Source organism: Gavia stellata, chromosome 1 (genome assembly GCF_030936135.1).
Source record: "Gavia stellata isolate bGavSte3 chromosome 1, bGavSte3.hap2, whole genome shotgun sequence".
Lineage (NCBI taxonomy): Eukaryota > Metazoa > Chordata > Aves > Gaviiformes > Gaviidae > Gavia > Gavia stellata.
In genome coordinates, this window is record NC_082594.1 from 20,528,432 (window position 1) to 20,542,945 (window position 14,514).

Genomic DNA, 14,514 nt, shown 5'->3' on the forward strand with positions numbered 1-14,514 from the left:
GAGGACAGCAATCAAAAGTACATCACTATTGTGTTATGGCTACCTCAACATAACCTGATCATCATCAGTAACTCATTATCTGTCCATTCAAAGTTTACTAACAGAGAAGACACATTCTACAGTTTGGTACGGTGACCAAAAGCTTGTGTAATCTTCCCAGTTACAGCAGCTAGTCTAATAAAGGATATTGGCTCTATCAACTTCGTTTTGCCAAACACATTCACAGGGACACTAAATGGGCTAGAAGTGTCCCTCAAGCATACAGTGATGGGAAACTTGACAATCTCCGGGTTTGAAATAGCAAAATAACAGCCCAGATATGACCTCCATGATGACAGGGAACACTGTATGCATGAAGTATAACACACTTCAAAGAACTACGAGCAACTTTTAAATCCATTTGCGGTGGTCTAGTCAGATCAACTGGATTATTTCTGATGGCCAGAAGCAGATGTACGTAACATGAATTTATAGAGGTGATATGCAACCACACACACTATATTGAACCATCAAGAAGGGTCTGATTCCATTATATTAACACCACATCCAGACTTTAATCCCTACACAGCCTGGCCCAGAGCCACTGTGTCTACTTCCCATTACCCGCCACCTTCTAACTCTGTATTCAAAGCTGAGCCGAACCCAGCCCCTGTGGTTCAGCAACGGAGGGAGTAGAAGCAAGCATTGCTTCCTGCTGGCAAGGGGCAGTGCAGAGCAGTCCCACACATGGAGTCTGCTGGTCCTGGAAGTGATGGAGGGAGAGTGACCTAACCCACAGGCTATGAAAAGGAGAGAGGTCCCAGGACCCTCTGCACAACTTCATCCTGCAGTGTCTGCAGTGAGGAAGGAGTCCTGCATAGAAGACTCCCAGACTACCACAAAGATCTAATTAACAAGCAATTAGGGGATGAGGAAGCAAGAAAGATGCCCCATTACTCCTACAACTACAGTCTCACAAATCCTTCCCCCAAAGGATTCAGCCATGGGATGACTCTCAGGATAATCATTCCCTCTTTGCTGTCAGTATGAATACTCTGCAATACTGGAAGTGGTACTTCCTACCACTGCCACAGAGAATGATTGTACAGTGCAAAGAAAAAGCTATCTGTAGTGGAATATTATATAATGCTTTAGGAGTTTTACACCAAGGAATCTGACTACAAATCACTATTTCTGACAATGCAGCCTGATCACATTGCTGTCATTTGTAGAAGCGGTACTGTTGAGGGATCTCTTCATCACATTATAACATGAGGTACCCGTGACAAACATTCAGTAAACAGGTGGCATATTAACAGATGAAAGTGCATTATTTTTTATAGAGGTGTTTACATAAAGAATCGGGTATTTTTTGCTATACAAAGTCTGCTCAATTAACACATGCAACATTTCTGGTACACCTAAATCTTTACATTTTTCCTCATATTTTTCACTTTTAAGGCTGAAGAGAAGTAAGAACATAAAATTAAAGAATAACAATGGAATACCATTTGGCAATATGACATTGTCAGTTTTCCAAATTTAACAGCAGCTGGGAAAAAAGCATGTCAGCAATTTCCTACAATGTTTTTCTGGGAGATTGAGTAGGAACATTCCATACAACAGGCATATTCAGAATAAAAGAAAACACTGTGTTCTAGGAAAAGTAATTTTATACACTTTACACTATTTATTGTCCATGATGGTTCTTCAGCTAAGCTGGAAGTTTAAAGTTTTAATGGACTTTTTAAAAAATCCAGAAACAGACTAGTTGCTTTAGTTTTTGCCGGTTTTGTTTTCCATGTTGTCCTTCCCAGAGATCACAGCCTAAATGCTGTTACTTATGACTTTTAGGTGTTTAGTACTCTTTTCAAGAAAGTTGCTGTAAAGAGCTCAAGAAAGACAAGTACAAATTTCTTTACAGAAGTGCTTAACTACAGCCCTATGTGAAAAAATGAACAATTATTTTTTCCCAGGAGAAAAACTGCAGCAGTAACATACACACATGCAATAACCACCAAGCTGTAAAAACATGCTCCAGCTCTGATATAATACAGAAATTGATTTACGTTGAATAGCAAATTAAAATACATATTTTCACTGTATACCACAAAATTGGGCATGTTTAGCTATTATAAATTAATCCTAACATATTTTAAGATTTTGTTGAGAAGCTTCCACATGGGAAGGTCTGGCTACATCCAATTTAAATGAAAAGATTTTGCTGAACTTAAAAAAATTGTCACTTAAGTAAAGAACAAATAGCGGCATGCACTGTCAGATAATCTGGTGGAGGGTTAGAAGAAAAGAATTTCAGACAAAATAAGTCATAGCACAAGAAAAGCATCTGCACACTGTAGAGCTCACCCAACTGAGCTCAAACAAATGGAATCTGCATATTGTTTAAGTAGCTCTATTTCCATCACTCAGTTGTTTCTCACGTGCTTATAAACATCCCTGGCTTAATCACAGGATTTCTGTAGAATCAGAATATGAAAGACTACATTTCTCTGACTGCAAACTTACTAAAATACGCCCACATTTCTACTTAGCTGCTGTAACCGCACAATTAAAAAAAAAAGTATTCCTCTAAACTACATTAGTGATCTTGCACTTGTCTGAAGCACTGAAAAAATTTCTTCTTTGATCTATGCATGGTAGTACCAAAACTCTTTTTTAAAAAAACAAAACCAAAACTCCCCAGGATGTTCTACTTGGACACAACTCACTGCAAAAAGTAGAAAAGCTACTCTTTAAGTGAAGATGGATCTCATGAAGAACAGTTATGTATTAAGAACCAGAAGTCCATCTAATGTGAACAACTAAATCAAGTACCAATTCTCCTCATTTGTTCCCTATTGAAAAGTATAGATTTTATATTAATGCTTTACATTAGATAAAAGCATCTAAACTGCTCTGGGAAACCCTGGGTTTAAGTTGATGCATGTTTTGTATTTTTTTTTTGTCTTTTGGAGATTACAATGTTTATTCCTGCCGTTTCACATCTTCAGCAGAAGCCTGTCATTTTTTACTTATTCTCAAATACAGCAGTGATACTACTGTATTGCCTTATGCCTGAAACCATCAAGCATATTTTTCAGTACAAAACAGTGCCAGATGTTTTATCGATCAACTTTACTGCATTCCTAAGTAAGAACCATACTCTAATACCTTCCCCTCAGGTAAATGACCAAGGGAAAACACTTCATTTTGTGACAATTCCAGACTACTGAGACCACTGTCATTTTGCATTTAAACAATTTAAGCTTATAAAGTAGAGGTAAAAAGCAGTATCTTAGTCTCCATGCCAAGCATCGTTTTGATTTTGCATTTCCTTAAAAAAACACCAAATCACCACCCAAGTCCACAGCTGCTTCAAAAACAAACCTAGAGAGAACAGAATAGAAGCTGTACTGCAGCCCCAAACCAATTCTTCTGTCAGTTATGGCATTAAGCTCTGCTGTCTTCTAATTTTCAAAGTTTTAGAAAAGGAGAAGCAGACCATCAAATAACGTGGTCAATACGTAACTGTTAAGACTTTCGTACAGAAAAATAAAGTTCATTTTGGCAGCTTTGTGAGAGAATATAATAATATTACCAACTCCGTTTCACCACGCTGAGCAATACGATAGCACAGAACTTTCCAGTTTTCTCCTTGGCAAGATTTCACAGTGGTGTGTGCACACAGTGAAGTTCAAAGCCCGGCCTGACTTGGCAGCACACAGCCGTCTGCCTCTTACAGGGCCACCAGAAGGAGCCTTTGATGGAACTTCAGGCAGAATCCATCCTTTAAATTCTGGGCATATCTGACAATTTAGATTAGAAACTTTCAAAATAAATCCCGTAACTTCATTATTAACACAGTATTATATTTATTTTTTATTACTGCATTCACACAGTCTGTATTTTAAGTTTATTTTATACATATGCATACTATTATATGCTTACTTACATATATAAAGTATAAATTTAAATTATAAATATACATGTATATAGCTTTATATGCAGTTCAATGTATTTTATTTTAACATTGCATTATAATTTCTTAATAGATTATTATTAATAGTATCTCCAATAATAGGCATTATCAAAGAAAATGCCTACTTTTAAAAAAAGAAATATTAAGGAAAAAAAAATATTTCTGGAAACACTGATATCCTTCATTTCATGTAAATTTTCCATCTATGCTAGAGTTAGTCTCTGAAGTTTTTGGAGGCACATGAAGGAGCTTCTCTGCTGATTTGGCAAAGGAGCAGGGAAGGTATCAGTGCTGATAAGATAATATTTATTAGCTACATCTGCTATAACTGCTTTTTATAGACTCCATCAGTGCAAGACAGTCACTCTTGAAATTTCTCCTACCCTGAAATGGACACAAACACTGAGGAACTACTTTAAATCCTGTTTGGTGTTTAAAGCTGACAAGACTCCCTTATCTTGTCTTTCAGTTCATAGTGTAATAAAAACCTTCAGGAGTAGCAGTAAGGAGATACAGTATTCTGAATCATAAGGAGACGTGTATTCTGAATGCGCATTTCACACAGTTTTATCTGTCATTTATCTTTGATTATTATTTTAGCTAATGTCTTTCTGGAATATTATTCAAACAAAATTAAGCCTAGTTATGTTAAGTAACCTTATTATAAGAACCATAGTAAAAAAAAAATTAGACAATATTACAATGTACCAAAATTTAGTGACCTAAAAGTACCCAGTGCAGAAAATCAGGAGATGGAATAAATAGCCCTAATGCTACTGTTGCAGCTATCACCAGCGAAGTCTCTGTAAGTTTTCCCACAGCACAAATTAAACTAGATTCTGAGTTATTTCTTCTTTTTCTGGCTACCTTATGTTTCCAAGATGCTGACCTGCTTGTTAGGAACAACCGTATCTAGCCAGCCACAGTCTTTACACAAAGGTCTGCAAGGAAGCTCTTACGCTAATCCAGCAAACACATATGAAAAACAGTATAAAACAGCATCAACGGGAGAACAGATGCTACTGTTTGTACACAACAGATAATTTCTTACAAAAAAAAGGGCTAATTATCACTATGTTCAAAGTTTTTAGAAAAAAACCAAGAACCACTGCTTCCATCTAAGAAAGCAGATAAAACATTGTAATATCTATTTTGAAACCATCTAGAGTATTTACTGGAGGAAAAGTCTTGTATCCCCAGTAAATAAATACTAGTTTCTTCTCTGGGATCTTTGTTAAAAATCAGAATATTATTTTGTGCAATTCTCTCTATTCAAAAGAGTATTTTTTTGATTTTCAGGCAAGCTATTTTCTTATGTGTTTAAGTTTGTCCACTAACATAAACAACCAAACACTCTCAAACACTAACCTTTTATTACATTGCAATTAAAAGAGTAGCTAAAAACACTACAAAACCATGCAGCACCCCATCTGTTCACATGTATCAAAGTGCCTAGACAGAATGTTAGTTAGATTTTATTTCATCACTGAAGTCATATAGCAAGAGTGAATTCAAGTAAAAGGTGACAGATCAGATGAAAGATAGTTAAATTTTAACCTTGACCCCTAAGATTACATTTGACATCATGTTGTTTTAGTATCAATGAAGACACCTGCACAAAGAATCTCGGTGCACACAGAGAAGGGAATAAATGTAAATATTTTCAAAGCCAAAAACTTCAGGATATAAGTATGTCACATTCAAAAAGCTGAAAAGGATACCATATATTTAAAGTTGAGAAACAAATGCACATGCATAAGTAATATTTAAGTCTATAATTAATTATAACATCATGGTCCTACAGATTCCATACTCTCTATACCACATTCTATTTTAGGCACACAACATGACAATGTCTGTATGTCACTAATGCCGAGAATGATGTTTGTGATATATTTAATCTCTCAGTTATTGATTTAGACTGCTTGGTGGACACCTGATACATGCAGTATTTCCATAACACAGTGAAATACAGAATTAAACAAGAGGTAGCTAAGGTTACCCTGGTTGGCTGCACAAGAGGAACAGTTTCAGAAAGACTGAAGTATATTTAAGGAAAAGAAAAAAGATTAGGGTAGGCTGAGCTGTCAATCTAATTCCAAAGAGCTCTTCTTGCAAGGGAGATTCATATTTATTGATGCTTAAAAACTGGAGGAATATTGGTTTAAAATGCATTTTTTGAACACACACTCTTTTCATACTACTTTGTGACTATTAACTGAAACTCATGCATTCTAGAGTAATTAGGAGGCAATAAAGTTATTAAGGCATTTAAATGCACAGAACCAAACCAATTATATTTTAGTACCTCAGTTTACTTCTAGATGCACAGTAAAGAAAAAACTTCATAGGAATATATTCACGATACACCAGAGTTAGAAGGCATATGCATGAATTGTGTTAAACTGTCTCTTATGTAGCCATAAACTTTTGATATCTTAGTCACATAATATAAAATTGACTACTTATTTCCTGTTCAAAAATAGGAAGTATTTAATGCGTTTATCTACAAGGTTGACTGCCTTGTCATGATCTAAGAGAACATTTTTCGGTAATATTTATCAAGACAGTAAATATAGCAGTAAAGATACAACAGAAAGTAAAACACGAAGTTGGCAGAGGGATACTACCACATGCTGAGCAACAAGAGCTGCCTGCGGCTCACTGCACCTCAACAATGAGCCACTCCAGTGCTGGGCACTGCTGTAAAGAAGCATCACGGGTTCAAAGCACCTTGAATCAAACTAGGTCCCCCCTGAAGGCTGCCAGTTTTGCAGATTCTGCAGTGGGAAGAAGATTTAAAGGCACCATCTTGCAGATGGTTCAAGGACCCAACCTGAAGATGCAGTAAGGAATCCTCTAATGGCTTTCCAACCATGCTACAACCAGAACAGAAATCTAATGCTGTGCAGGGGACCACTGCCTGGCTCCGTGCGCTGTGTCCCAATCCACTCCATACAGCGTAATACGTTCTGTCATGCAGAGAGAACAACGGTCAGCAGCAAAATAAGATGCAAAAAACCGGAAGGACAACACATTAAGGAAGGGACAAGGCAAAGCAGGGAAGAGATTTAAGAAAAAAGAACAATAAAAAAAATAGAATCCTGAAAGACACTCCAACTCACAACAGCAGTGGTAATTTTAATGATTTTTACATGACCATGCTTTGCTACATAGATTTTAAGCATTAATGGTCTGACCATGTGGTCAGGTTTGCACCAGCTGGATTCCAATATGAGGTTTCTCTGAGGCCTGCAAGCTATCACCGAGTAGCACGTTTGATGTGGACTAAAAACATTTGCACTAAGTTTCAAAAGCCTGTTAAAGCATTATGCTGCAGACTTAGTTTATACATGCTTAATTTTACTTTCTGGGCATTTTAGTAATCTATTATATGTGCTGCTACATTTGCATTCTCAATTAATTTCTAATAGAATAAAGACTCAAATAAACACTTTATTACTTACAACACAAAAACTATTCTAGGATTTTTGATCCAACAAAAGTGGGCACTTTTTTTCTTTTTATGATGGAGTAAGCACAAGAATCTTCCTGTCTATTTCTCAGATTAGACTGCACATATTCTTTGTGGTTTTATTTTAGAACCACATTCCTCCCTCGAGGCGATTCCATATATCACTACAAATCCTTATACAATTTTATCCTGGGTTCTATATTTATCAAGACACCTCATCTTAATAGCAATGTACTTCCCTCAGCATGAACCAGGCTTTTAAACAGACTGCAAAGAACCCCCCACAAAAATTCCCATTCTAACAAGATTTGCCAATGTCTCACAATTTAAAGCGCTTACACATAACTTATAGATTAAACAATGGTTCCTACAAAGAAATACACTATTTTCTTTTCTATTCGGTAACCAAATTCAAATGCCACATATACGCTTTTTATCTGCCAATACCAAAAATCCTTCACATGCAGTCATTACGCACAGCTTACTTTCCTAAATAACATCAGCTATTACAAAAAAAAATTCAGAAATATACTGAATAAGAAAGTGTGGGCTAAAAGTAGTAGAAGCATGACGTAAGTCACAAAGTGGTCCTGGATAAAAAGGATGGTAAAAAACCCGTCAAAATCCCAGAACTACGCACTTCTTCCTTCCACTGCTCTGAAGAAATTACTTCAAATGATTTAAACAGAACACTGCTTTTGACATGCATGCAACTGATTACATTTGTTATGTAAGCATATAATGAGGGCCACTGACAACACCATGAATATATTTTACACCTTTATGCCAGAAGTTACCAATCAAGTAAAAATACACTAAACAGGTAACATGCTTATAGTAGACATTCTTTTGCAAATCATCTCTTGATTTGGGTTGGAAACTTTACCTGAGTGAAAACCATGCACAATATAACAGAACTTGTCTAAAACAACTATATCTCAGCAGTCAGCTCTTTGGAGACACAGTGCACATCTCAAAGTGTCACCAAAAAACACACACTTCAGAAGTTTTTAAACAATTTTTATCAACTTCCAAGTCTGGGAGTCCAGAGACTTCTACTAAACCCCTGATAAACTTACGAGTATATTTAAGCACTCTCCCTAGATTATCCGAAGAACCGTGGCACTTTCCGAGTTCTCCATAACCCTAGGATTTGTAAAGAGGTCCTCCAGTATATTATTTTGCCTTTTCCATAGTGGCAGAACCAAAGGGATCTTCCCTGAACAAACTGGCGTTGAGGGAATCCTTTACAGTATTCTGGCTTCTTTAAACAGTGTACGGCAATAGTTCCAAAATAAATTTTTGTGGTGGTTACACATGTAGCCCCAGAAAACTAATGTAAGCTCCAGTTTTAATCATCAGAAGTATTTTACTCCCAGTTGCTTGGAATAATAGTTTTCATACCATTGTGACGCACAAAGTCACCACTACCATGTGTGGCTATCTTTGCTTCTCCTAAGAATTGTTAACATTGGAAAACGATGAAACATTCAATGTGGTTTGAAGTGAAATAAAAAATTGAACACAGTCCAAAAGAGGACTGTTTCAATAAACACATTTTAAATAAAATGAGAATTTCAGAAATATCAGACACTAAAACAATAAAAATAGCACAAACGGTTTGTTAACCATAGCTATAAGCAGTATCTTAGCATTTTCAGTATGATCAAATAGTATGTGTGTATTTGTTTAAGACCTCCAGGACGGGAATCGAGTCTCTTCTTATCTGGAAGAACTGTAGCACATTGCTGATGCAACACAAGCAGTAGTAGAAAAGGTAAGATAAAGAGAACCAATTAGACTACAGTCATGTAACAAAGTATTAACAAGAACAGACAAAAAAAATGCCGTTAGTAAGTTGTGTTTTCCTCTAACTCAAGTAAGCAGTATCAAATATTTAAGTATCAACTAATGCTCCCACAACCCTAGAAAAAGAATGCTGAAACAAAATCACGTTTATCAGCAAACAGACAAGGCTTTGCACATGTCTAACTTCATATAGGTACTAGTAACAACTCCAGTCAGTCTCATTTGGACAACAGTAAGTCAGGCTCAGTACAAAATGTAACACTCTGCAGGGACGGCAATTTTTCAAGGGTGAATAAAATTATATTCTTCTTTCTGAAGCTAGTGACTAAACATGTCCATAAAAAGCTCAGCAGAAGCAGGAGATGCTGCCTCCGGCAGCTTGCTGCTTCTCAGAGTTTTCTTATCATTTGCAGTTTGTGCACGTACAAGATCAATGCTACAGTCACTTGGCAAGTTCCAAATTTAGTTGGAGTGGGGAGTCGGGAGTCATTGCCTGTCACAAAATGCTACAGCTTCCCGATGTGTGCCATTCCAAATTCATTTGCACGCTCTTTGGCAATCACATACTTGATTCTTGACCCTGACAAAGGTAACCTAACCAACTGCAAAGCTGACTCGCGATAAACAGCAAATTTTAACCAAAGAATTCCAACAGTATTAGGCCATATAATGCCACATTAGTACTGCAAACTGCAAGCTCTGAGATAATAAAGACGCAGTAGACAATACTGCAAGTCTGATCAAGGTTACAAATTATATACTATTGTGTCATTTGAATTAGACTACTAAAGAAGAAAAGCAGCCTTGTATAGTATCACTGCAGGGTGTACATTTTTGACCTGGCTGTGTTGGTTTGTATAACAGATGAAACACTTTTAGTGAACTTCAACATAAAACCATATTCTAAGTCACACTGGCAGAACAAAAGCTCTTACCCCCGACCCTGGCTTCTTTCCCCGCTTTATACAAGCTGACTAGCTCATTTCATTTGAAAAAATTGATCTAGTTTTTCTCAGCACAGGCTATACCTGGTCTAGGATACTGGCACTGTAGCTTCACTGGTAAACAAGTGCAGATAGAACTAAAACCTGATATCTATAAAAAATAAAAAAATTACGTTAATTTTCCTATTAAAAAAATCTTTATACAGTAGAGATTTAAAATCAGCACTAAGGACTTATTCCAATATATATTAGATGTACGTTTCTAAACAGTAGGCCAGCAAATGAAGACAGAGAATGAAAATAACTCATAAATCGCTTATTGAAGCTCTAAAGAGACAGTTAGTATGAAAGATTACATCTGAGGTAATCTTATATTAAATATAGAAAGTTTTATTATTAGTATGCTACCCACTTAATGCAAGCTGTCAGAACAGGTAAGTGGCAGTGAAAATGCTGATTAAAAAACTGGGCCAAAAAAATGGAAAAAAAAAAAGCCCAAACTGAAAATGTATTGCCAGAACAACAATTATATTAGAACACAATAACCAAACATAAGCCACTACAAAATAAAACAGACACTACTCACAAAAGGAAAACAGATTAACTGACCCTGCAGGACCTTTGATTCTGCAAAGACTTGTAGACAGGCTTGATTTCATTCCCTCTGAGCAGAAGTCAGAAGTGCCAACAACCAATATGAGCAGCATTAAATCCATGGCAGAAGCATGCGAGGACTGGGATTAAATAAAGATTTAAGAAACTAGGTGCCAAAGGTATCCGTCTTTGATTTTAAAATAATGAATAGCTTTAGAAGAAAAAAAGAATAAATACTGAATTTACAGAACTTTAGCTTTGATGTGTTGTTTGCCAGCTTCAACAGTAACTTGTATCCCTGAAGTTGTCTAGAACAAGGTATAACTGAAAAATTTCTAACTAGTTTGATAGAGGCTAGTTTTATTGAGACTAATGGAAAATCTAAATAGAGTTATGAACTTCAACTACTTAAAGTAAAAAAACAGGAAGTATTTATAATGAAGGCTTTGATTCTGCAACAAAGCTATTAATGGTTGTTACATCTTGCTTGGGACAAGAATAAGAATTTACTCAGTGGCTGAAATTATGCTTACACCAGAGTCCCATACATATATGAAATTGGTCTTAATGACAGGACTTTTTAAACATAATGCAATGCTGCTGAATAATGTCACATAACTAAACATATTCTGTTGGCTCTTTACAGAATGGAGATACATTGTCACTTTGTCAGCTTCACTTTGTCAAGTATTTTAAATAACTACCTTCCATTTTTCAGCAATTCATTCTTATGATTCAACAGTAAAGACTGTATTACCAAGTAAAACTGGGAAGCACTGTAGCATAATCTCAATGCTTTCTCAAGAGCAAATGCTAGGCCTGGTTGATGAGATAGAAGTATAAACATTTCTACAACATATTCCTTTATTACCACAATGGCAATGAAAATTATGCTGTTTAATGTGAAATACTTGCCTTAACCTGTAATAGTTCACATACCTATGCTGCAAACATTTCCACTACATAACATACTGCAACATGAACAAACAGTTCAGAACTGTTTGCCAGCACAGTGTCAAGCAAAGCTGCTTAAGATCAAATTATAATGAAAAGGAACAATAATAGAAAGTAAAGTTATCCACTGTTAGAATGGGAAAAGTATCTCCATTTAACACAAGGATTGCACAAGCTCTGAACTGAAAAAAGATCACTCCAAAACAGAAAATAAAGGTGCTATACTTGTTTCAACACTGTTTTGTTTTTGCATATTTCCTGTTTCTGTCAGTAAGAAGCCACAAGTAGCATCTAAACTGCTTAAAAGACTCACAGCACACTACTTTGGCTCTATCACTCTGCTCATAGCTTTTACAATCCAGTTCCCATAGCTTTTACAATCCAATTCCACCTTCAGTTTATTGGCCTTAGTGTCACGCTCGGCATAGCCAGTTCTTAGGTAGTTTTAAAAAGCTCAATACATTAACCACAGCAACATGGAATACAAGACACATGGAGAACTTTTGCCTGTAATTACGATAGCATCTCCAACAGTCTTTTTACTGGAAAACTGAAAAGTTTAAACTGAACAAGCTACTTAACATTTATAGAGTCCAGCAATTTAATGTCTCCAAAAATGTATCCATTAAATAAGCTGTAGACTTCTGGAGTTCCCCCAGAGAATTAAAAAGTGTATTTGTAGGACTGTCCATGCATTACATGGAAGCTACTCCATGAACACATCAACACCAGAACTAAATCGTTTCACTCAACACCCTTTAGAAGTGATTACTTCCTGCATTTAACACTTTCTATGTATAACTACATACACATCTACTTACGCAAGAGTCCCACACATATATGAAATTGGTCTCAACGACAGTACTTTTTAAACATAATGCAATGCTTCTGAAAAATGTCACGTAACTAAACGTAAAATCATATTCTGTTGGCTCTTTGCAACAAGGAGATACATTTCCAGTAGGATTTCTAGTGGAACAACAGACACCTTCCTCACTAGGAGCTGTATACAGAAACCCAAAATTTTAACATGCGCTGTCCAAGGAATCAGGACTAATAGTTAATCTATTTAGAAACATACTTATTTAAAAAAATTGGAGCTTCCTAAGAGATGCAGCTTAGAAATTCTCCACAATTAAGACTGCAATATATATATAAAAAAAAAAATTTCTTTGTTCTTGACTCAAGAGTAAAGGTTGCTAATTACCTGCCCTGTTCAATATCTGTTAAGAGACAAGACATTGAAGCATACAAACTGTTGAATACTTCCAAAGTTTCCTAGATATAAGTAGATGAACAGTACTGCAAGCATACACTGACCTCCTACCCCATCCCACCTAAACGCTCTGGCCTAAAAAACATTTAGGTCTTCCAGTCTTGAAATACCTAACCAACTCTAATTGACAGTAACTTCTTCTCCGAAGGAAGAATGGGGAAAAGTTCATGACCTCCATGAAAAGAAAGAAGTTGGGAAGCATAACTGTATTTTGGAACTTGCAAAGATTATTTTGTAAATAATGACTATCTGTTCTTGAACATAACCTTCCGAGTGTGCACTGATGCTCCAAGGTAAACTGCATTTTAACACCCATAGCACACATTTTGAACACACTAAGAGGAAATCTTCCTAACTGTTACGTGTGATGCATTTTAGACAAAGTATAAGATATAAAAGCACTATTTTTGTGAAATATTGTTTTTTAAAGGGGAAAAAAGGTGCACAACTGACTAACAGTACCTGACATGTAGACCAGGCATTGTGGAAGGAAGACAAGCTCTAAAAGTTACCAGCAAAACAAAGAGCTCAATACAGGCCGTGTGCTCATGCAAACCGCACAGGTTCATCAAGCTGCACGATGAACGCTGTCAAGCGAACGGGGGGAACGCTCAGTGCTGAGGCAACCCCCTGCCTTCTGCTACTGAAGAAAACAGCAAAGTTCCCGCCAGTGAGGTGAGGCAGGATTAGTTTAAGTGACACAGTGCTGGTCCCGGCTGCTGCCCAGGGGGCCGGGGACGCGCATTACCTGCTGGACGACCTGAGCGATGAGGGTTCCCGCAGCCCGGTCCTGCCTCACGGCGCTGAGGCAAACGAGGTCCGATCACCACGGACCCCGGCCCGCCCGCGGGCCGCTCCTCCGCGCCCGCCAACGGCCGCTCCCGGGACCCGCAGACCCGCGCCCGGCCCCGGCTCCAGGGCCCGGCCCTCCCCCGCGGCCCGCCCGGCCCGGCCCTGCCCGCCGGCGGGAGGCGAGGCTGCCGGAGCCGAGATGCTGCCGCCTTACCTGAGCCAGGACCGTCGGGAACACGCCCGGCCGCCCGCTGTAACACGCCACCAGGGAGCCTCCCCCGAGCAGGGCGGCGGCGGCGGCGGCGACCCTCCAGCTGGACGGGCACCGCTGGCTCCGAGAGGGCCGCAGCCCGGTGAGCCGCCCCCTCAGCGGAGCGCGGGCGCCCGCCACCAACGCCGCTCTCCATGCCGCCATCTTCCCGGAAGCCGCCGTGGCGCTGCCGACATCGAACCGGCCCCTCCGCCGCCGCCGGCCGCGGGACGCCGCGAGGCGCATGCGCAGCGCCGGGCCCGAGGCCGCAGGGCCGCTCGCTGCCCGCCGGGTGGGACGGGGACGGCCTCGTCCCGTCGGGATCGTGCTGTCCCCTGCGAAAGAGCAGCGCGCTGGCCCCGCTCCGCGAGCGGGAGGCAGGCTACCCGCAAAACCGGAGGGGACGGAGCTGGCAGAGAGGTAACGCAGGCATAGGTGCGCAGGGTCGCCTTCCTCTCTTGG

General features: G+C 38.6%; 1 protein-coding gene across 1 annotated transcript in view; it reads right to left on the bottom strand.

Annotated features, from left to right (window-relative positions):
* MICU2 (mitochondrial calcium uptake 2) overlaps positions 1-14,217 on the bottom strand; it is a 150,408-nt gene extending 136,191 nt beyond the window's left edge. Inside the window, exon 1 of the mRNA XM_059825530.1 lies at positions 14,017-14,217. Coding sequence (XP_059681513.1) covers positions 14,017-14,217 — 201 coding nt within the window. The remainder of the gene's footprint in view (positions 1-14,016) is intronic.
* Positions 14,218-14,514: the final 297 nt, after the last annotated feature.